Source organism: Hibiscus syriacus, unplaced genomic scaffold (assembly GCF_006381635.1).
Source record: "Hibiscus syriacus cultivar Baekdansim isolate YM2019G1 unplaced genomic scaffold, ASM638163v2 tig00111402_pilon, whole genome shotgun sequence".
In the NCBI taxonomy this organism is placed as follows: domain Eukaryota; kingdom Viridiplantae; phylum Streptophyta; class Magnoliopsida; order Malvales; family Malvaceae; genus Hibiscus; species Hibiscus syriacus.
Window position 1 is genome coordinate 8,249,488 of NW_024063082.1, and position 23,072 is coordinate 8,272,559.

Below are 23,072 nucleotides of genomic sequence, written 5' to 3' on the forward strand. Positions count from 1 at the left end.
ACGTAATAAACTCAATATAAGCTTTCTTGTATGGTCTTTCTAGTTAAAGTGCATCCAAAATTTACGTTATCTATATATGAGGAAGTTTGAATGAGGTTTTTGAAGTAATACTGATTGGTATGCAAGTTTTGGTTTTATTTTGATTCAATTTCGAGTTCTGATATGTGGGTTGCTTATTGGCGTAAGCTAGGGTCGTGTTTAGGGATGACAAACGGGTATAATTTCGTAAATTTTGTACCGTATCCGCTTCAATTGGGACGGGATGGGTATAACTTTAGTAGGTAGTGGACGAGTGTGGATTTAGAAAGTAGTACCCATCGCGGATAGTGGGCGGGTGATGGGTTTGAGACCTTACCCATCCCACATCCGCCCACCTCACATTCTTATGCCCACTAAATGTCTATTAAATTTTAGATCATTATGAATTTAGGTATAATTTTAGAGATTAATTTATAAATCTTAATAGTGTATAAGATATAACTTATAATTTAACCAAATATTAGATATAATTTTAGAGACTAATATTGTGATTCTTATTGAACGTGTTAATTTTATATTTGTTGCTTATATATAACTTAAAGTTGTTGTCATACGGATCTACCCGAGTATGTCTCCAATTAGATAGTGGGTGTAGGGATAACCGCACCCGACCCGCCTGTTTTTCATCCCTCGCCGTGTTTTAGTGAATGGATACTGGATTTCTTTCCTACGTTTTAACTATGATTAATTAAAGTTTTCGGTATTTTCTTTTATCGTTTTCTTAGTTGAATCTCGATTCAAACGAAGGCTTCTCTACGTTTAAAAAAAATCAGTGACAATGATGGTTTTTCTAACATTTCATGTGACATCTAGGAAGCTACAGAAATGTAGCTTAAATCTAGGAATGGACAAATTTTTCTACTGTGAGAAGGGAGTACTACACAAATACATCCCTCCACCGCTGTTTTGCTTATTCTCACAAGCTTATAACTAGTGCAATGATTTTTATACAAGTTAGAATCGGAAAACAAAATGTTCAGTTTCAAAAAGAAATAATAAAAAAATGTTGAGAGAATTTTTCTTTTTATTTGGAGATTTAATTTAACTTTATTTTAAATATATTCAGGTTCATATAACTATTTAAAGAATTATAAATTTTAAAAATAAAAATTAATTGAATTCATCATATAACCTAGTTGTTAAAGAAATACAGTTCTCCCCAGAGATCATGAATTCCAACAATTACGTCTGTATGATGCGTATGTGTCGTTAATAATTAAAAAAAAACTCCAAACAAATACTATGTTATAATCGTATCAGACTTTTCAAGAAAAACAAAAGTTAATTCCTCACACATGTTGTCCCGATTTATATATATATATATATATATATATATATATTTATATATATATATATATCCTAGGTATCAAATTAATTTAATAATTAATATTAGGAGGTCTTCAATTACAATATTGCCTTTGTGATTGAAATGGGCTGTTTGGTCAGAAGAAGTAAACAGTACAAACAATGGAGAATGTTAGGTTGTCCATTCATGAGTTTAGGTGCCCCATGACCTCCCATGTGTTCACAGTTATATTTTTTTGTCAATATATTATCATTTAATCGATGATACGAAAAGTTATATACTTTCACAACATAAATAAAAAAAATTACATGTTTAGTATTTAAATAATTATTTTTATTTTTTTTGGGTATCTAAATTTTATTATTTGTCAAAATCATATCTGACATTTAGTTTAAGTTTTAATTTGGTACCCCACCATTAAGAAATTAATTGAATTGTTGACGTGATATATTTTAAACTTTTTTTAATAATGACGTGTCATTACCTTATGATGATACATCAAAATCACTGTTAAATTTTTAACGACAGAGTATTAAATTAAAACCTAAACTAAAAGAAAAAAAATAGGTACCAAACAAAACAAAAGTAATAGTTTAAGCACTAAATATATAATATTATACCCTATAAAAATAGTTATTGTGAAGTAATAGTGAAGAAAAGAAGAGGGGGAAAACCAAAGGAGAAAGAAAAGAGACAACATGGATAGAAAAAAGAAAAAAGAGGAAAGCTAATGGGAAGAACAATGGCCCCAATACGAACTTGTCTGGCCAGCAAAGTGAAAGTTGATAAATGTGAATAATAAATGCGAATCGGTCAATACTGTTGGTTGTGTTATTATTATGTAAGTAAACAACAGCCCCACTACACATTACAGATGAATAGTAAAGCTCCGTGTTGTAGCTTTCATGGAGTGAGGTTTATGTATTAATTATACGTTGCACAGAAGAAGGAAAAAACCCCCCATTAAATCATATTATTTGGTAATGGGATATGGTCTGTCGCATACACGCCTTCACTGTTACATAATCAATAAATTTCGAGATGTTTAAGGAAAGACAACCTAATATAAGATTAAAAAATACGTTACCGGAAATATTAATATTTTTTTAACATTTCCGGTAGAGCACTACTTAAAATTTATTTTTTTTACCGAAAATATTAATATCAGACGCTACCTAAAATGTTATTTTTTCTACCGAAAATGTAAATATCATAAATATTTATTTTAAATAACGAAATTAACACTTCCGATAAAAAATATTTTAGATAACGCTCAACCGAAAATATTAAAAAAATATTAACATTTTCGATAACTTCTTTTATTAATCCTATATTAAACTACAGTACAACATAACTACATGCAAATTCCACCACTCAGTTCCTTCGAAATCTTTTTTTTTATGACACAAAAAAGAGAAATGGGATTGGAATGTCGTTTCATGCCTATGTATATTGTAATGCTATTTCTTTAAAAATTCGAAACCATCAATTATTTCTATAAAGTGCGTTGATAATAAATTAAAAAAATTCTAAATAAATATTATATCATAATCGTTTTATACTATTAAAAACTACATTTAATTACAGTATATAAGATTTTGTTTTGAATGTTGAATTTAGTAACATATTAATTAATTGAGGGCAATGGGTAATATGAATATCCGAAACAATCTTTTCAAGAATCTAAAATATCACATGTGATGTGACCGATTCTCCATAGACATGGTAGATGTTTCTTCAACTTTCTTAATTAATCTTAGGGTTTTGCATGGTTCTGACTGAGAAAACAGTCCAGTTAATGACTAATTTTTAGTGATGGCGACTGAGCTTTTGTCATTAATAAAATAAAACCCCCATAATTCATTGTCATTATTAAACACACAACTGTTTTCAGTCACTTTTAGTCATGAATTGGATTGAGGATTGCTTTTGGGTTGAATGTCCCTCAGGATTAATGGGAGAATTACATATAGAGAGAGTTAGGATTTTATTATACAATATAAAATTTTCAAGTTTTATATGGTTTTTATATAATTAGATAAACTAGATTGAAAATTTAAAAGTAAGTATAATTTTTTACTTCTCTTTTTCCAACTAATATATTGATTTAAGTTGTTATATCGTTAGAATCTTAAATGAGACGTTTTCTAAACAAGCCAACCATATCCTCAATGATTTATGTCATGATTCATATGATTATAAAATATGCGATATTTGATAAGAGACATTCTTTCGGTTTTTAGACAAACTCAAATCAGACCGTCTAAATAGATAAATCATGTCTTAGGGGCTGTTTGTTTGTCTCTTAATGGAAATTCAGCATTCAGCGCGTTTGTTTCGCACCTCTGAATGATTCAGTGTTGACTGATTCAGTAAAACAATGTTGAATGATTCAACACAGAAGTACATTCTGAATGATTCAGAGACATTATCAAACATGTCACATTCAGAGTTAATTCATACATAGACTCTGAATCATTCAACATTTGAATCATTTAGTATTTAATCATTCTAAAATAAACAAACAACCCCTTAGTTTATAAACCACAAGTCACAATATATTTTAGTAACTCATTTTCACTCATCTAACAATCTAATATATATATATATATATATGAGATTCATTTTTTATAATTTAACATATTTTAATCCTACTATCATTATTAATTTATATTTTAATTTAAATCATAAACGTGGATTGAAAATTACGATAATGGATTGTTATAAAATTATTTAAAAAAAATTTAAGTCTCCCATCTATTAAAAAAGTAAAATTACGATTATAAAAAGTTATTTTTCTTTAATTTGTCATTGAAAAATCAACCCGGTTTCATCATATGAACTGCTTTTTTAACAAATTCTTTTAATGGTGTTAATAATTTGAGTTTTTAATTAATTAAATTAAAATAAAGTATAGAGATTAAACCGATTATACGATCGATTCTAGTAATCTAATGCATCGATAGTCCTCTTTTGCAACAACTGTCCTTAGTTTTCAGCTTCTGTAATGACTGAATCAAATCAAAAGGAAATGGATTTACAAGAACTTAACCTAACATGGAATCAGTGCCTGGATGCATTATCTTGTTCAACTTCAGACGCAGGCTCATCATCTTCTTCCAAATCATCAACCCCATAAGCTTGATGCCCATTCCCAAAACCTTTTACGTGATCTTTCAAAGATCTCTTGTGCTTGAAATCCGATCCACAGATGCAATACCAAAGCTTCCCACAGTTCTTCTCATGTGTTCTCCAGTCCCCTCTCACCGCAAACGCCTTCCCACATTTCCTGCACATAAACGGCTTGATCCCATGTTTCCTCTTGTAATGTGTTTGCAGAGTTCTGAAATCTTTGAGCGGCTTCGGCCGAGGATGGTCTACGTTGTTCCGGCAACCCGGTGCACAACAATAGCATGGGAGCTTTAGCATTGCTGTTGGTTGAGTTCCCCTTAGTGATTCCGATCCTTTCCTGTACTGAGATCCATGCCCCCACATATGCATCTGAACAACAAAATTCGCAAAATCTTATGTAGGTTAAATTTATGAGAATTTGAAAATGCAAAGAAAATATTTAAGATATATGAGAATTTGAATTTTTCATACGAAAGCCTCTGCTAACCCCTTCAGTCTGTCCCCGGATATAATTGTTATGTAGGTTAAATTTTGTGGTTGACTATCTTGAATGTTGAAGAAAATATTGAAAAACCCTTGATTCATGTTACCTGCATGTTGTTGTATCGGTTGAATGTTTTGAAGCAAACGGGGCAAGAGAATTGTGAAGGGCCAATGAGAATCTGAGAAGGGGTTGGGATCCAATACTGTCCTTTATTGAGTCTATTAACCTGGAATTCATCGTCTTTGTCGGTCATCTCCGACGAAGACGATAAAACCGAAGCCAACTCCGAGGCGCTAGGGCTCGGTAACCCTATATGAAGTGCAACGGTAACGGCTTCATGATCATCCATGGAAGTGTTTGAATATGTCTCTCGTTGGTCTTCATCATCGCCTTGTTCCTCTTGGTAATGCCTTGTGGGACTTAAGCTGAGCAGTGGCAGAGCTTCTCTAATGGGAGGGGAAGGAGGGTATGATGATGATGATTGATGATGATGGAGAAGAAAAGGGTTGAAATTTGTGGTTTTGTTTGGATGGGAGTTTGGGGGGTAGGGATTAGGGTTTTGTTGAGGACAAGGGTTGAAGTTGAACCAATTTGATGAAAAAGAGTAAGGGTTGTCAGCCATGGATGGGGAAAACAAGGTTTCTTTCTCTCTTCAAGGAATGGAAATTATGAACGGTTTGGAGCTTGATTCATTTGTTTTTATAGATTTAAAAAGGGAGAGAATGAAAAGAAAAAGAGTTTAAGATGACTGCGTTGGAGGTCGAAGAAAATGGCCATCACAGTCGATAAGTTTTGGTTTATTATATAAATCGGTATTCCAACCAGACAACTTTCTCAAATTAGTACCTAAATTTGAAAATAATTTACATAATGGTATAGGTGTCGAATTGCCATCTCAACAACTATTCATGTTGGAGACATGATATTTAACAGTAAAATGACGATGTCATTAAGTGATATATGTAATAACCTAATTGATTGTTGAAATACCACACTAATATCATGTATTAATTTAAGACTTCTTTTTAAATTAAGATATCAATTTAAGATTAAAAAAAATTAAGGTAGTAATAACAAAAATTAAACAGATCAGTTATTATAAGGGTGAGTTTTTTTTTAAATAAATTTAAGGCAAATGCGATGGATTTTAATCTAGAAAACAATTCTTTGATTCAACCAAATTTAAGATATATATTTAAGAAAATATATACACAACCTTTAGGTTTCTTTTTCTTCATTTTCTCGTTGTTCATTTCCTCATTTTCTCTCTTTATTTTCACTTTTTAAGTAGTTTCTTCTTTCCTTGTTTTCATCTAATATTCTTTTTCCACCATTAAAATAAGTTTATGAACTCATCAAGTAATATCAATGATTAAAAAGAGTGTTGTTTTCCGTAAGAATCTTGGGTTCAAACAGTTACGTCTGCAAAGTGTTTATAATTTATCAATAATTACAAAAATTTTAAAAAAAATACTATAATCACCCAAATTATTAAAAAAAATGTCTCATTTCCTTTCATATTTTTTTATATTTCAATATATTTCAATATATTTCATCTCTTTCCAGCTTCTTACCAATTATGCTTTGTTATGTTTTTTTCATATAGCATCCAATAATTTCAAAAACTAAAATAAAATGAATATAGCATCCAAAATTTTTATTCTTTTATGACATTAACCTCAATAAACATTTTCATTTATTATTAAAGATTTATCTTGTGTTTATTATTTTTTTTATTTTTTTGTTGTATACATATATATGTTCTTTTAAAAAAATTATAATATATTAAAATCTTCTAAAGTTTTCCAAAAATATTGGGAAACCTAAAATCTTCTGGAAATTTCTTCTTTTTTCTTTATGTGATGTATTATTGCTATTCTTTGTTGATGAGAAACTTTTTCTAATTGAAGGGTGAGGGTTTCAAACCCCAATGACACACTTTAAAGTTCTATGTATTATTATTATTATTATTATTATTATTATTATTATTATTATTATTATTATTATTATTATTATTATTATTATTATTATTCGGGACAAATCGAAATTAGATGGAGATTGTCATCCTTCAAGTTAAAATAACAAAATTAAAGAAATTTGATTCAAATAGAGATAAATAAAGTTCAATTATCGAATTGAGAAATGTTATCAGGGTCAGGTATTAATTTGTATAATAAGCCTAATATTTTTAACTTTAAAGAAAATATATATTTAAAATAAAATAAAATAAAAACCATTAACTCTTTCCGATAACTTGAAAGATTGAATTTGATCCTACATAAAGACACTTTGAGGTTATTACCAAATTTAAACATTATATATGAAAAATTAAAGACATAGTAAAATGACAATCAACGTTCGCCATTTTTTTTCAATTGTAACTTTTTTTTTTTCAATTTAAGTTATAATATTTTATTTTTCTCAAAATTTAAGTGGTCAATTGACTATCAATATTTTTTTAACATAACATGATAAGCAAAGGGTATAGTTTTAAATGAATAAAGAAATATTAAGTTTTTTTCTATTATATATTTTTTACTATTGATTTATATTTTATCTTATTTTTAAATAATTCTCTAGATAGTGCACATAGAGTTTTATTTTCTCAATTAGGACGATAAAAACAGTGCAAGCAGGGTCGGCTATTAGGGGTGTATCCTGAGCAATTGTTTAGGGTCCCTATTTTTTATATTATATTTTTTATTTTTATAATAATACATTTTATCTTTATAATTGAGACTTTTAATTTGTTTCATTCTCTCGTTTTATATTTATAATTGACGACCCTAATTTTTTTTTTCAATCTCACTTTTTACCTTTATTAATTGAGACTCCTAATTTTTTAATTCTCTTTTTAACTTTAAAATTGAGGCCCCTAATTTTTAAACTCTATTTTTATCTTTAAAATTAAAACCCCTAATTTAATCATTTTCTATGATTTATTAATGTAATTTTAAATTAATTGTTCGAAGTAATAAAATATATTTTCATTTAATAGAGTTTATTTTTTTAGTTTCGTTCAGGGCCTCAAAAATGTTCAAGACTACTTTGAATGTAGGAGGAAAATCAATCAGACTTCATGAAGATGTTGAGATTACAGGGTGTCTTCCCAATGCTCCATGCACGACATATATTCAATTATGAGGATTTTTTAAAATATTTTTTTAACCATTAATGGTAGAGTTTTTTTTTATTGTCATTAATAGTAGAGTTAATTGCACTCTAACGGAATGATCAAAATGAAATTATATTAATAGTTTGAAGATTGATATAAAATATTTAATTTTTAAGGATTAATTTAAAATAAGACATATAGTTTGAAGATCTCATGTTCAATTAACTCAAAATTTATTAAAAGTTTGTATTTAATGTACTATCACCATATAAATTTATATTTCCACAATAAGTCACAAATTGACATTTAATTAGAAATAAATACAAATAATTAAAAGTTTTATTAATTAACTAAATTTGTCAATATATCACATTACATAATTTCTTAATATTGCATACAATTTACACATTTTTTAGTATAGAAGCGAACATATCACTACAAGAAAATATACCTTTAATGACACACGAACGATGACACACGCTAATTTATGACTTGCAAAACATGTGTGTCATTAAAAAGATGTCATGTTTTTTAAAATCTAAACGATTTATGACTTACAATAATGTGTGTCATATTTAATAGTCATAATCCAAAAAATTTATGAAAACATGGAGTATAGTTTTAATTGTGTGTCATCTTTAGGAGTCGTATTTTAATTTTCCCCCCATTATTTTCATCCTTCCCGCTTCTTCCCCCTCGATAATCAGTTTGAACCTTGAAATTATTTCAGGTTCTCAAAAATGACTCAAGATGTGGAGATGAAAGAACAACCAGCTCCTTCCAATTTTGTTACTTCCTCTTCTCCATCTACTTTGCACCGTAAGCTCACTCCATCTATGCATCTATAAGACCCATATTCCCCCTTTCGTACGCATATTTTTTACGCTTGGTGGTAGAACGTTGATTTGCTACTTTCTAATGTTTTTGAACTGGGAACTTGTGGGATTTCTTGGATTTAAATAAATTCTTCTGGGTTTATGTTAGATTTGAAGGAAATTGTGTTTTAGACTAGCCAATCAGGATGGTTTCAATCCTGGAGCCATCTAAGGCTGTAAGTTTCCCTTTTGTTTTTTAAGTCAATCTGTTTAGGGTTTTCGGTTTTCCAGGGAATCTGATCGGATCCTGGTAGATTTGGAAACTGATTAGTTCGTATTCTTTACAGAGTTTTTTCCTGACAATGACCAAGATAGTGGGAACTTTAGGTCCAAGGTCTCGATCTGTTGATGTTATTTCTGGTTGTCTTAAAGCTGGAATGTATGGTACTGTATTTTCAGACTAACTTCTTTTTAGTTACTATTGTGTTATTGGAAGCAATATTTATTTATTCGTTTGTTTTTTTTTCTTCAGTGGCTAGGTTCGATTTCTCGTGGCATGATCCGAAGTGTCATCAGGAAACTTTAGAAAATTTAAAGGCCGCCGTTAAGCTAACTAAAAAGCTTTGTGCCGTAGGTTATTTATATCTGGGTTGATTTTTGTTCGTTTTTTAACTTATGTTTGTTTCCTTGAAAATTTGATCTACCTGAATGTTTCCTTAAACCAATGTCCCCTGCCCCTACCTCTCTTTGTTCTGAACCTTTAACGGTTCGATCCCCTATCCATTTTCTGATATGGTTATTTGCGTCACTGGCTTATCTAAAGGTTGGTTATTTCTGGTTTGATTGTTTTGGGGTACTTATTACAGTGTACTGCTGTCTGAGTTTGATAAAAACTCATATGATTTCGAGTCTGGGTACTTTGAATTTTGATTGAACTCATCATGTTTTGCCATTACATGTCGATGTTTCTCTTTTGCTTGCAGAAGCAAGGAGACAAGTCGTGGAGGCAACGGAGAGATTAGGTGGTCAATACAGTACTAGTTTACATCCTCAATGCACCCATTTGGTGGTCCATATATCCTTTCTCATATTGTTTGGTTTTAAATCACTTAGATTTTAGTTTAATGTGAGACTTGGTTGGCTTGGGATAAAGAGAATGCAAATGGATATTATGTGTACTGTGATGATAATAAGGTTTTCTATTGTCTTGTCTTTGTATTGTCTCTGCTGTTGCAAGTGCAACTGTTATGATGAGCCTTAATATTAGTTACAACGTTAGTGGACGCCCCAGCAAAATCATGAATGTGGTGGACACCAGAACTTCATGAAGCCTTTGTTGAAGCTCTAAATCAATTGGGAGGCAGTGAAAGTGCGTAACTTTCATTTCTCATGAAACTTTTTCCAAAATATGTTATGTTTTAATTTGTTTGGTATTTTCAACTTACAGGAGCTACTCCAAAGGGCGTGTTGAAGCTTATGAAAGTTGAAGGCTTGACAATTTATCATGTTAAAAGTCATTTGCAGGTGCATAGACTTTTCTATTAGTTATTAATTTATATATATATATATATATATATATATATTAAATGTGTGCATAAAGGCTTGGATTTGATTACCCTTGGATTTGATTACCCTTTAACCGATCTCTTCACTGCAAAAATACAGAACAACTAGATATAGACCAGAGCCATCCGAAGGTATATGTTAATCTCCCTTTAAGTTTCTTCCTTTTCCTTAGCTGTGTTACTTCTCTGCAAGCATGCGTCTATTGCCTGTGTTTCTTTATTGGAACATATATATTTTTTAAAAGGGTGTTCATTCCTTGATATTTGTTCAATGTTTTCTCTTTGTAACTTATATTGGGGTTGAGATGGATAGTTTGGAGCTACATAGTCCAACTTGGCCTCATCAATGAAGTGGATATCAGTTTTAAAAAATAGTTAATTGGTTCCAGAATCTTTAGTTGTCCAGTGAAGATTTATGATGCATGTCTAGCTTGCACTCGACAATCTCCCATCCCATACTGATATAATAAAAGTTATTGCAGTCTATGTGAATGTTGATATTTAAAAAAAGTTGATTTTTGGCTTTTTGCTGGACTATACATGAATGCTTAAGTTATCAAGATATGTGCGTTATTTGTTAGAGATGGGATTTATCTAAATTCACTTAGACCATGAAAGTTTAGTTGAATGCCCTCCTTTGATTGATTGATTAAGGATATTCAGAGTTCAGACCCACTATGTTACTCCTTATAATCATTGGAATCTATAACTAATTTTGGTAAATGGATATCAATCACCTTTTCCTCTGAGCGAAATAGAATTCAGTAGCACGTTTGTTGCAAGTTTGAATGAAAATCATCATTATAACCGAGAAGGATGAGTGAATTACCCATATGTAAATAGAAGTATCCCCTTAAATAACAATGTAACTGTGAGAAATGAAAAGTAGGAAAAAGTAGAGGGAAAGCTAATACTTTTCCAGCATGATCTAAAGATTTATATTCTTGTGAGTTGCTTCAACTTAAATACAAAACAAACGGAAAGCAATGGTGAATATTCAAATCAATATATAATTAGCTTGTAATCTGACTTACCACTGAAGATTCTCCATTGGAAAGTCTAAGCAGTGTAGGTGAAGGTGAGGTTTTCGGAACAGCCACTGTAATATCGTAAGGGCAAATGAACGCAAATGACTTACAGCCGTAATGAATCCCTGACAAAACACAATAACCTTGATATTTCGGTATATTTTCCGGCGTGGAAAGAATGCTATCAATAGAGTATGTAGATAAAACATGACTAGTAATTGAAGATAACTGGAGTCCAAAGAATCCGACTTTTGTACGCGGAACTAAAACATTTCTAGGTATATGGAATCCTTGTGAGACTGCATATTCTTGAGCCACAAGAAGCTTTGCTTGTGTAAAGCGTGTCCTTCTACAAAAAAGTGCCAACCAAAAAGGCCGTGGGAAGTTCTTTAAACGTTTAAGGCCTGACTGCAAATATAATTGCAGGTGATTTTAACTGAGATTGACAAGGTTGTCTAAAAACAAGTAAATACAGTGTGTATATATACATATACATACCCTCTAGAGAGCAAACTTTTACATTTAAAGTTCTTTCGTCCTTGGCCCATTTTCGTTCCGAAAACAGATACTCGGAAAACCACATCAACCAGCCAAAGACCTGCATATATCATACGAATTAATTCTTCACAACTATGAAAACTATAATCGTTTTTGCTTCTTTTACATACATGAACTTGTACTCAGGCATATGCAGATATGTATGAAAATATCATGTAGATGTCATCATCAGCTATTATCATTCAAAATTGAAGACGGAAAGAATCGGTAACAAACACAATCTGAGTATTGAAAGTTGAAACTTCGAATGAATAACACCAATACATACCAGAAGGAACTTCCGTGATTTCTTCATAACAGCTAATACACTGCCAAGACAACTTGATCGCTGTCAAAACCAAATTTAATTGTATCTTAGCCAAAGAATATGAAGTTAGAATGCCAAATAGTAAATTCCAAGTAGTTCTGAAATCTGAATTCAAGTAGATTAAATACGGACCTGAGCCAAAACCCATCCAACCAACCAATCGATATCAGTACTTCTATGATTGGATGAGGAGGGCATGTTCCTTACCTGAAAAAGTTTACTATATCAAATGGCAAGAAAACTGCTCAAAACAATTAGGATTGAACAATACACACTATCTATGTAACTCTAAGACTGAAATGTAGGTTTCCTGGTAATGAAGATTGGTGTTAGTATTACCCAAAACTGACTTTCGTGATCCGAAAACATTTTAATCTGCAAATAAAATGTCTCTGAGATCAAAAGTTATCTTCTTTAGGAGACTAACAGGTATGACATCCATGGTATCAGTTCTTTTCCCACATTAACAAAAGTTGGCTTACTGTGAACACTTGAGAAGATACAGAACTTCATAGCAATAGATTAACTCATATTTGCATAATTATCGAGATGATTCGACGATGAACTCGATCATTAAGCTTATGGACACAAAAATATACTAGTTGCACATAAAGCTTTCATCTAACCAGAGGCAAGTAAATTTTGACACTACACCAACAAATTCATTTCCTAATACCATTGACCATTGTCTTCATAACATCATGAGTAAAAACCTCCGAGTTTCCATTGGCATTCATTGACTGATAATATTGCAACATTCAGAATATGAAAAGAGGCACTGAAAACCTTTTGATACATTGCAGTCTTGTGGAAATGGAAGTATAAAGCATTTAGGCATTTGATCATCAAAATCGGCTCCGAAATTTTTGGAGACGGTTTGCAATCGATAATTCAAAACATATGATTTAAACAAAGGAAAAAAGGAACCAACTAATACCTTAACTCTCGCCCACCAATCAACAAGCCATATGATTTCCGGCAACAATAACTCTAAAGCCACCCTATTGATCCTTCTATAAGTGCTATTGGACAGTGGCCAAATGAGAACAAAGCCAACTACCTGGGGGGGAAAGGAGAGCATCAAAGTGATAACATAAAAAAATGATTGTTCATCCTAAAGACAATATTTACACATCAGTTAATCAATCAAACATAGCAAACTTTTTCTGCACATCAAATATTTTATTTTTGAAAAAAATCGACGTACAGTGGATGTAAAAATTATCCACAAAGTAATCCATACAAGTTCAACACCTAAATCAAACCAGTGAGGCGCAAATACGACTCCAAAATTTCCTCTCACTGGAGCAACTATAACCCCTTAACATTCTATTGATCAACTCCTAATCTCGGACCTAAAAAACATTACAACCCGGATAAATATTATGATCCTAAGAAAATACCAACAAAAAAGGGCGAATAACTACGACAACTACTCAAATGGAAGGACATCTATTTATACCCGACATAAACCAAAACTAACACAAGAAAGCAACCAATACAATTAAATCTCACTTAATATATCGCAAGCTTTCATACTACCAAAATTTAGATATATTGATCGTTACATCTCTGACAAACTCACTACAGCAAAATGGGTTAATAGCGGCGTTTGTAGCGGCGTTTTAGAACAAACGCTGCTAAAGACTCCTACTATAGCGGCGTTTTTATACAAATGCCGCTAAAGAATGTAATTTAGTGGCGTTTTTATACAAACGCCGCTAAAGTCTGAAACGCCACTAAAGTCTGTAATTTAGTGGCATTTTTATACAAACGACGCTATAGACTTGTACTTTAGTGGCGTTTTTTATACAAACGCCGCTATAGACTCATGATTTAGTGGCGTTTTTATACAAACGCCGCTAAAGACTCGTACTTTAGTGGTGTTTTTATACAAACGTCGCTATAGACTCATGATTTAGTGGCGTTTTTATACAAACACCACTAAAGACTCGTACTTTAGTGGTGTTTTTATACAATCGCCGCTAAAGACTCATACTTTAGTGGCGTGTTTGTTACAAACGCCGCTATAGACTCGTGATTTAGTGGCATTTTTTACAAACGTCGCTATAGACTCATGATTTAGTGGCGTTTTTATACAAACGCCGCTATAGACTCGTGTTTTAGTGGCGTTTGTGTTTACAAATGCCGCAAGTTTATAAACATGTGATTTCGTTAGAAAATTTTGAGATCAAGTGTTCTACTTTAGATACACGATTTTGAGAAAATTAATTTCGAAATATATCAATTAATTCATTCTTTTGGGTTACTTTTGGATTTGTACACTCTACTTATGATGCATTTAGGACTATTGAACAACTCTGGGATTTGAAAGAAGATTTTGAATATAATGATGTTGTGTGTTTAATGGTCAAGATGATTGTAAAATTTAAAAGATAAACATATATTTTATAAATATATTTAACAAACTTTTTTCCACCATCAACATAAGAAACATAACATGATATGACATATCGATTAAAGTATATTAAATGTTATTAAATACCTTTAAATAATTATCAATATTTTTTAAATTAATCAATTTATTATTAATGATTATTAAATTTTATTAAATATTATAAAATAAACATTAAATTATTATAAAATAAACATTAAATTTATCAAAATATTATACTTGTTATAATATTATAACAACTATTTTTATAGCATTATAAATTTAATAAGATTTTTATGACTACAATTTATGGAAATAATACGAAAAATTGTTGTTTAAATGGTGCCTTTGTTGAATAAAATGCCTCAGTGTTAGTGCTACCCACGGCAACATCATCAAGTGTGAACATCCGACGTGGCAAACTTAATTAGCAACCGTTGAATCAAGGACCATTAAAATCCAACGGCCATAAGAGAAACCCTAAACTAAAAACAAGCCCTTGGTTTCTGCTATAAAATTCCAAATTCCTCTGTAATTTCCCATTCATCGTCATCTCTTTCATTTCAACTCAAAAGCGGCTCTTTGAAAAGGTTCGATTCCTTCGTCATCAAATATCAATAATTGTTTTATCCAATTTTTATTTCCGTTTGTAAATCTTTGTTTCTTTAATTTTCATTATTTTCGAACGGAATTGTTTAGATCGGTTTGTTTATGAGTGATTGTTTCCATAACTTTTGTGGAAACAAATTAAAAAACAATCCCCACCATATTAATTCATTACTCTTCACCTGCATCTGCCTTTGTCCACAAGCCTTGAAAAATCTAAACTTCAATCAACCACCCTTTCTGAACCAAAAAAGAAGAAAGGAACATTTCCCCCTTTTCCCTATTCTACTTGCTTACGACAACAACAAGCACAGGAATCTTAAGCGGCAAAATTTTGAAATGGTATATGGCATTTGGTACTTTGGGTTTGTTCTCTTTCGATTTGCTGTCTTGTTGATGTTTTTTTTGAAACATGTGATGTTGGCCAGTTTACTTAAAGACCCTAAATTGCTAATATTAATCAAGTAAAAACGAGTCTGTTCCTTTTAAAGGAACGATTTTGAGGACTAAAAGTGGTAAATTTGCTTCATCCATCTCGGACCTTGTGTTTCTTGTACCACCTTCAACATCATGGCTCCTATCTACAAGCGCTTGGACCAGCAGGTGATGTCTTCTTCCTCTCTTTCATTGATTTGTTTCCGTTTGTAAATTCTGCTAATTTTCATTTTTTATGGAACATAATCATAGCGTACGTGAAAGTGATTTTAGAACATTTTGGTTAACTACAAATGAGAGGATAGTTGATTGGCTGCTGTACGAAAGCTCTTGCATTATATGTCTCAAGGTGGGTTTCATGTGCCCTTATCTTCTATTAACAGTTTTTTTAGGCACAATCTTAATTTCAAATATGATGATATAAGCCTTATCTTTGTTGTGGTTTTTTGGTTCGATGATAGGAATTTTGGGTTGGAAATGAAGAATTGGTGCAAATGTATGAACAAAGGCTCGGTGCTGCGGCTATAACACCAGTGCTGCCGGCTATAACACATTAAGCTTGCAAGAACCAATAACCGAGGAGATGGTACATGCTCGTTTAACTCATTTCTTCCCATGACGTAGACATTTTTTAAGAATTTTTAATGCAAACAGCGTAGATTAATAGGGCGTTCTTATATGTTTTCTTCACTATAAGTAGATTAAACTTAAATAGACTAAAACCCGTTAGAGAACCCCATGTTCGGTATAAAAAATTGTGATGTTAGTTTATGCAGCTTGCTATTCTTCAGTTGGTGGTTCATGTCCAACTCATATGACCTTTAGTCTTTGAGCCTTCTATTTGGCTCATTTTCTATCGAAAGCGTTAACCGAAGAATGACCATTTTCTCACCTTTTGGGGGCCAAATTCGGCTCCTTTATAGTTCACATATTTCTCATCTTTTCAGTTGCTAGTGATGGGGAAGACGATGGGATATCTTTTAGGCTGTTTACAATCCTTATATCGTGTACAGCCTTCCTGAAAGATTTAAATTCAATTTCTTCACTACTTGATGTTTTGTTTTGATTCTAGTTCTTTTTAAAAGTATTCACTAGTTACAAATAACAGTCATGAGATTTTATATTTTCTTTTACTTCCACAGGTTTGTTGATTGCTGTACACAATGGGTACTTTAGGATTTTAAATTACAGGTAGCAGTCAATGAAACATATCAGAGAGAACATAAACTCAACCAAGCACCTGTCATACTCTGGGGTAAGCGTAATGTTTAGTGTTGCTGTTTGATGATTTCCTCAGAGCAGCACATTCTCATCTGTTTTGTATAATTTTATACGTTCTTGTAGTGACTGGAACGGAAGCAAACGTGGGCATGTTTACAAGTTCCTAAGGTCCCAGGGATTTGAAACTTTAAAATGCTGCCATTGAGCGATCCAAAGTTGTGGACTCTGCTGTTCTGAGAAGATACAACATATGGAGGAGAGAATTTGAGAATGATAATTCAAATTCCACATTGCTCTTGATGAGGGATCAAATTATAATGGCACAGGTTTATATAAGCATAGCAAAGATGAAAATAAGCTTGGATTTGCAGCAAGAACTGCAGATCAAGCTCAAAGAGAGTCAGCGTGCAGTTGGAGAGTCAACATGCCTATATGTTTCTAAACTCATTTGAATCAAGGATTTTGTTTTCTGTTTTGTTTCTAATTTCTCATTATTCGGTATGCCTTTACTAATAGCTCCTAAGTTATTGAAGTATTACTCTATTATTTTGATTGTCAGTGTTGTCATGCCTAGAGGTGAACTAATGTGTATAGTTTCAATGTGTATAGTTTTGTTTTATGCAACTACTCCTAATAGTGTGATTTGCGACGTTTTTTATATGAAAATACCATTAATAATGGGCTTATTTGCGGCGTTTTTAATTACAAATACCACTAAATACACAGTCAATAGCGGCGTTTGTAAAGAAAAACGTCGCTAAATACACAGTCAATAGCGGCGTTTGTAAAGAAAAATACCGCTAAATACACAGACAATAGCGGCGTTTGTAAAGAAAAACGCCGCTAAATATAAAGTCAATAGCGGTGTTTGTTAAAAAACGCCGCTAAATACACATTCAATAGCGGCGTTTGTAAAGACAAACGCCACTATATGTCTTGACCTATTGCGGCGTTTTTTTTTAAAACGCCGCTAACAATAGCGGCGCTCATTGTAGCGGCTCTTCTTGCGGCGTTTTTGCAAGCGCCGGGAAAGTTTTTAACGGCACTTATAAACGCCGCTATAGGGTTAAAAAAACGCCGCTAATGACCCATTTTTCTGTAGTGACTATAATATTATTTTGACGGTTACTCTGGTACTCTTCAAAAACTTCGATACCGTACAACATTGAAGCTACTTTAGAAACACCTCAGAGAAAGGAGCGGTCACCCCTACAAACATAGCAAACTTGTCTAGCACAGTCGGTTCTGATTGCAGCAAAAACAAGAGCGACATTAAATCCCATTTTTAGCTAAATTTATAGCTCATAGATAAAAATATATTGAAAACCCAGATGTAAATGCAAGCTCAGCAGCTCATTTATCATCTGTGCTAAAAAAATATAAAAACCCATTTATCAGCATTTAGAAAAATAAATGTCAAATCCTATTTTTAGAAAAATATAAAAATATATCGCAAGCTCACTAATCATCTGAGCTAAAAAAATATAAAAACCCATTTATCAGCATTTAGAAAAATAAATGTCAAATCCTATTTTTAGCTACATTTATTAGCTCAGATATAAAATAGATTGAAAACCCAGATGAAAATGCAAGCTCATTAATCATCTCAGCTAGAAAATAGAAAGAAATGTAGAAACTCATTTACCAGCATTTAAAAAAATAGAAAAACCTGAAAGAGATTAATGACGAGGACGGAAATGAAGAAGAGAAGGCTCAATGGGACGATGACAGCTGCCGCCGCAATCGTCATTGACACCCACCACCACTCGGCTTCTCAAGATTCGCAGAAAAAAGGATATGCAAAGTTGGTGGTGAGATATTCAAATTACTTATAGGGTAAAATATAGTAATGGTCATTGAAATTTTCCAAATATTTCATTTAGGTCCCCAATATTTAGTCCGTTTGCAATATGGTCCCCCAACAGTTACATCGGGGACCATATTACAAACAGACTAAATATTGAGGGACCAAAATGAAAGCTTTAAAAAATTCAGTGACCATTACTATACTTTACCCTAAATTTTATTATGTTTAAAATCATAATTATCTTTAATGTAATTTATCTTAAATTTTGAATAATAAATATAATTCAGATTATAATCAATAGAAACACCGATAAAATTTGGTTACAAAAGTAATTTACTCGTAAAATACTAACGATTTTAATCGAATAATATTAATATTAATATTTATTTGAATTTATATAATTCACTGATGAAACTCAAACCTAAAAACAAATGCTGAATTCTTATTCCTTCACTTCTATGATTCCATTGGTTAAAGCAACTCGAATTTTTAATTGGGTTAAAACAATTCATGAATGTTAATGATCTAATCACGAGTACTAAAAGATATAAATCAATGATATTTTAGCTTTACCATGAACTAGTAATTGAAAATACATATAATAATTAACCTGAACAAAAACAGAACACCTTAATTAAGCATATACTAATATCATAGAAGTAACCCCAAAAACATTTTCTAAATCAAAATTGATCAATACAGAGCACTACCACACCATAACCGAGTAATTACATGGAGAATATATCCCCCAAGGACGTGTAAAACAGAAGGGTTTCAGTTTCACAAACCCTAGATATTAATTAATTATAAGCTCCAGTGCCTCACTATTTGGAAGTGCTATCACGTGGGTTAATTTTCACGTGTTTTGCCTCATGGTTTTTTTAGTACATTTACGGTTAGTTTGGTGAGTTTGACGGGTTATACAATGTAAAGTGGTTAGGCTGTTGGATAGTGCAGTTAGCTGGGCGCTCACTGCTATAAAAGCCGATTCCATGAATATTAAATGATTAAATCATAAACCTTTCTTTCTTTTATACGTAAGAGTCAATACTCACCCTAATGGTGTACAAGTAATTGTCATCTTCTTCCCTGTAAAGATTGACCATAGCATTAATCCTGGATGTAGCAAAAACCCTCCACCCACAACCACTGATGATGAAGTAGCCGCCACCTTCACTCTTGCATCTAAACTTCCACGATCCTCCCTTTTCATCTCTTACCCTCAGAACACTCAAACCGCCGGGGAGTTCGCCGCCGTTATGATGGAATCTCAACTTTGATTCATTGTTTCTACCAAGAACAACTTTGAATATCTCTGCCATTTCTGATTTGCCCACCTTGCCTCTAGCTTTTAGGGTTTATATAGACTATGGAGAGCAGAACCAGCTTTTCTTACTCGATCAAATGAAGAAAAAGAAAGAAAAAAACCATGAAATCTGATGCATCGCGAGCATAGGCTTAAAAGTTAAATCTGTCGACAATCTTCAAAGTCGAATGTTTTTACATTACCTTTAGGTGTTTTCTTAATCTCCTTTTTTAGGTATCGAAAGATAGTTAACTTGGAGTGCAACCTCAACCTCAACGTCTTCATGCATATTTTCAAGTGCATATGAAAACTAGGTCAAACTTAGCGACGTCATCAGATATGGTTTAAGAGAACATTTTTTATAAAACTATAAGACAAAACATTTTGACTAGGTTTTGCACTTCAATTTTATTGTTTCAGAAGATTATAATACAATCATAAACACTTAATTAGCCTATTCAACTAGATTGCTTAGGATCATAAGCTTCATTCTGTAAGCGAGATGTCGATCGATTTTCTTTCGAAACGTGATGGTTGGATAGCATGTAATCGAGCTTGTTTTGTTTTCCAGACAATTAATATTCATGTTACCACTTGTTGTCATTTCGATATAGTTTATATTTATTAATCGGACTGTCATGTCTCGTTTATATTGAGTGAGGTTGTTTTGTTTTATAAAGTTGGAAAATGATTAGTGGATAAGAAAATAAATTAGATGTTCCAAGACTTCTTTAATCAACTTTATTTATTACCCTATTCACTGAGTAGACTCAAATGAAAACTATTTATCCAAAAAATATTTTTTCATTAATATTTCACAATTTATATTTAAAGTTTATTGATGAATTTAGAGAAACAGAAAAATGATATTAATTATGGAGCATAACATGAGGGAATTGTCTAACGTTGTTTTGGCTTGAGTGAGTTCGGATGTCCAAAACGAAATCTTGCTATGTTATAAAACTAAAAAAGTAGATCGGCAACCAACACTCATCTTTTGACTTCAAACATTCTAACGTATTGAAAATATGTGTAATAACTCGAAAATAAAAAAAATTACAGAAATAGTAAACTATTAAAAAGAAACCTTTCCTAAAAGAACATATGCATAAATATACCAGCACACCATAGACAACACAATTAATTATCTAGAGATTTTAATTTTGCAACTAATGAATTTTAGCGCACACTAATGGTGTAGACGTCGTCACCAGTTTCGTCGGAAAGGGTGACAATATCACTGATATTGTATGAATTAAAGAAATTTCTCCAGCCAGAGCCGCTGATGGTGAACCAGCCTTCACCTTTGCTCCTGCAGTTGAAATTCAAAGGCCCGCCATATCCATTTCTAACCCTCAGCACAGCGGGGAGAGCGCCACCACCGTGGTGAAACCTGAACCTTGATCTATAGTCACTTCTAAGAGTGATGGAGAAGATCTCTGCCATTTTATCTTCTACTAGGTGTAGCCCTTACAAAGATATTTGTAATATGATTGCTGTTATGAAGCTCTTTGTTGTGTACGAAGGGTTTATATAGAGTGAAAAAGCAGCAGCTCTTCTTGCTCGATCAAATAATGAAAGATTATAATATTATGTATCGCGAGCAAAAGGCTTTAGATCTTACAACATTACTCCGAGTCGACTGCTTTCCGGAGCTTTGCATATATTTTCTTAATTGTGTTCGTTAGCTATATATCGCATGCAAACTTGATGTGCAGAGCCCCAGTGTTTGACAATATCGACTTGATTAGTTGGAAACATGTCGGCTACTTTTCTGTTGTTATTTGTTATCGCACGAGGTTGTTTTTCGACGTATAAAATATCAGTGGATAAGATAAAGAGAATTTTGTTTGACAAGAGATTTTTTTTGTGTTAATCAACCTCGTTTCAAATTGAAATCAAGACGATTCTAGTTGTTCATGAGTTATTATTTTTCTTATTAAAGTAACGTGTTTCCATGTTACTAATAAGTTTATAAATAAACTATCGTATTTTAAAATATTACATTCGATTCATTTAATTAGTTGATTGTAAGAATAGATTATTGAGTTTCAAACAGTGTTAAAGGTGTCCTTAGTAAACATTCTCAATTATTTTTGTCGGATATACTATAACATATGCCACTCTATTATTAGTAAATTTACAAATAAGTCATTATATTTTAAAATATTATAATCAAGTCACTCAATTAATTTTAGGGCAAAGTATAGTAATGGTCACTAAACTTTTCTAAAGCTTTCATTTAGGTCCCTCAACTTTTAAAACTTCCAATAAAGTCCCCTAACATTTAGTCCATTTTCAATATGATCCCCCAACATTTAGTCCGTTTGCAATATGGTTCTCGATGTAACATTTAGTCTGTTTTCAATATGGTCCCCCAACATTTAGTCCATTTGTAACATTTAGTCTGTTTGCAGTAAAGTTGAGGGACCTAAATGAAAGCTTTGAAAAAGTTCAGTGACCATTACTATACTTTACCCTTACTTATAAAAGAGAAGACCATAGTAAACCTTAGCCTTTAAATTTTACAAGGGATATGTAATAAAAGTATTGAGCTTATTATGGAAATAATAAAAGTTTTCTACTAAAATTGTACTCAAATAATATTAACTAAAATAGTAAGTGAACAAATTATTTCGATAGACTACCAAACTTATATCATTCAGGATCAAAATAAAAATAATAATAAATAAATAATTATATATACAATACGTGTTGAAGACACGTATTTGCATAAACATAAGTTGATTAGATACATTGCACATGTAGACCTTATATTCAATCACTAAATGAATATATGTTTAGAAGATTATAGTTAAATACTTTTAAAAAAACATATATATAAACAAATGTGAGATTTCAGAAAATCATAATAAAAATTAATTAATTTTGAACTGTTAAAAGAGAATTATTAAATTTGATTAGATTCATATCAGTATAATAAAAAATTATT

The 23,072-nt window shown here is 31.7% G+C and overlaps 1 protein-coding gene, 1 long non-coding RNA gene and 1 pseudogene across 2 annotated transcripts; 1 reads left to right on the forward strand and 2 right to left on the reverse strand.

The window, feature by feature from the left end:
• Positions 1 to 4,408: 4,408 nt before the first annotated feature.
• LOC120161700 (zinc finger protein WIP2-like) lies at positions 4,409 to 5,634 on the reverse strand. Its single transcript, XM_039171913.1, has 2 exons — positions 5,068 to 5,634; positions 4,409 to 4,846 (listed from the first exon to the last, which is right to left on the reverse strand). The coding sequence occupies exons 1-2, from the start codon at positions 5,581 to 5,583 to the stop codon at positions 4,409 to 4,411; spliced, it is 954 nt and encodes a 317-aa protein (XP_039027844.1). The 5' UTR covers positions 5,584 to 5,634.
• Positions 5,635 to 9,086: 3,452 nt separating this feature from the next.
• Positions 9,087 to 9,514, forward strand: LOC120161701. Its single transcript, XR_005519498.1, has 3 exons — positions 9,087 to 9,127; positions 9,239 to 9,335; positions 9,424 to 9,514. It is a non-coding gene; the product is annotated as an uncharacterized LOC120161701 (long non-coding RNA).
• A 1,955-nt stretch (positions 9,515 to 11,469) lies between these two features.
• LOC120161528 lies at positions 11,470 to 18,842 on the reverse strand (annotated as a pseudogene).
• Between the last annotated feature and the right edge of the window lie 4,230 nt (positions 18,843 to 23,072).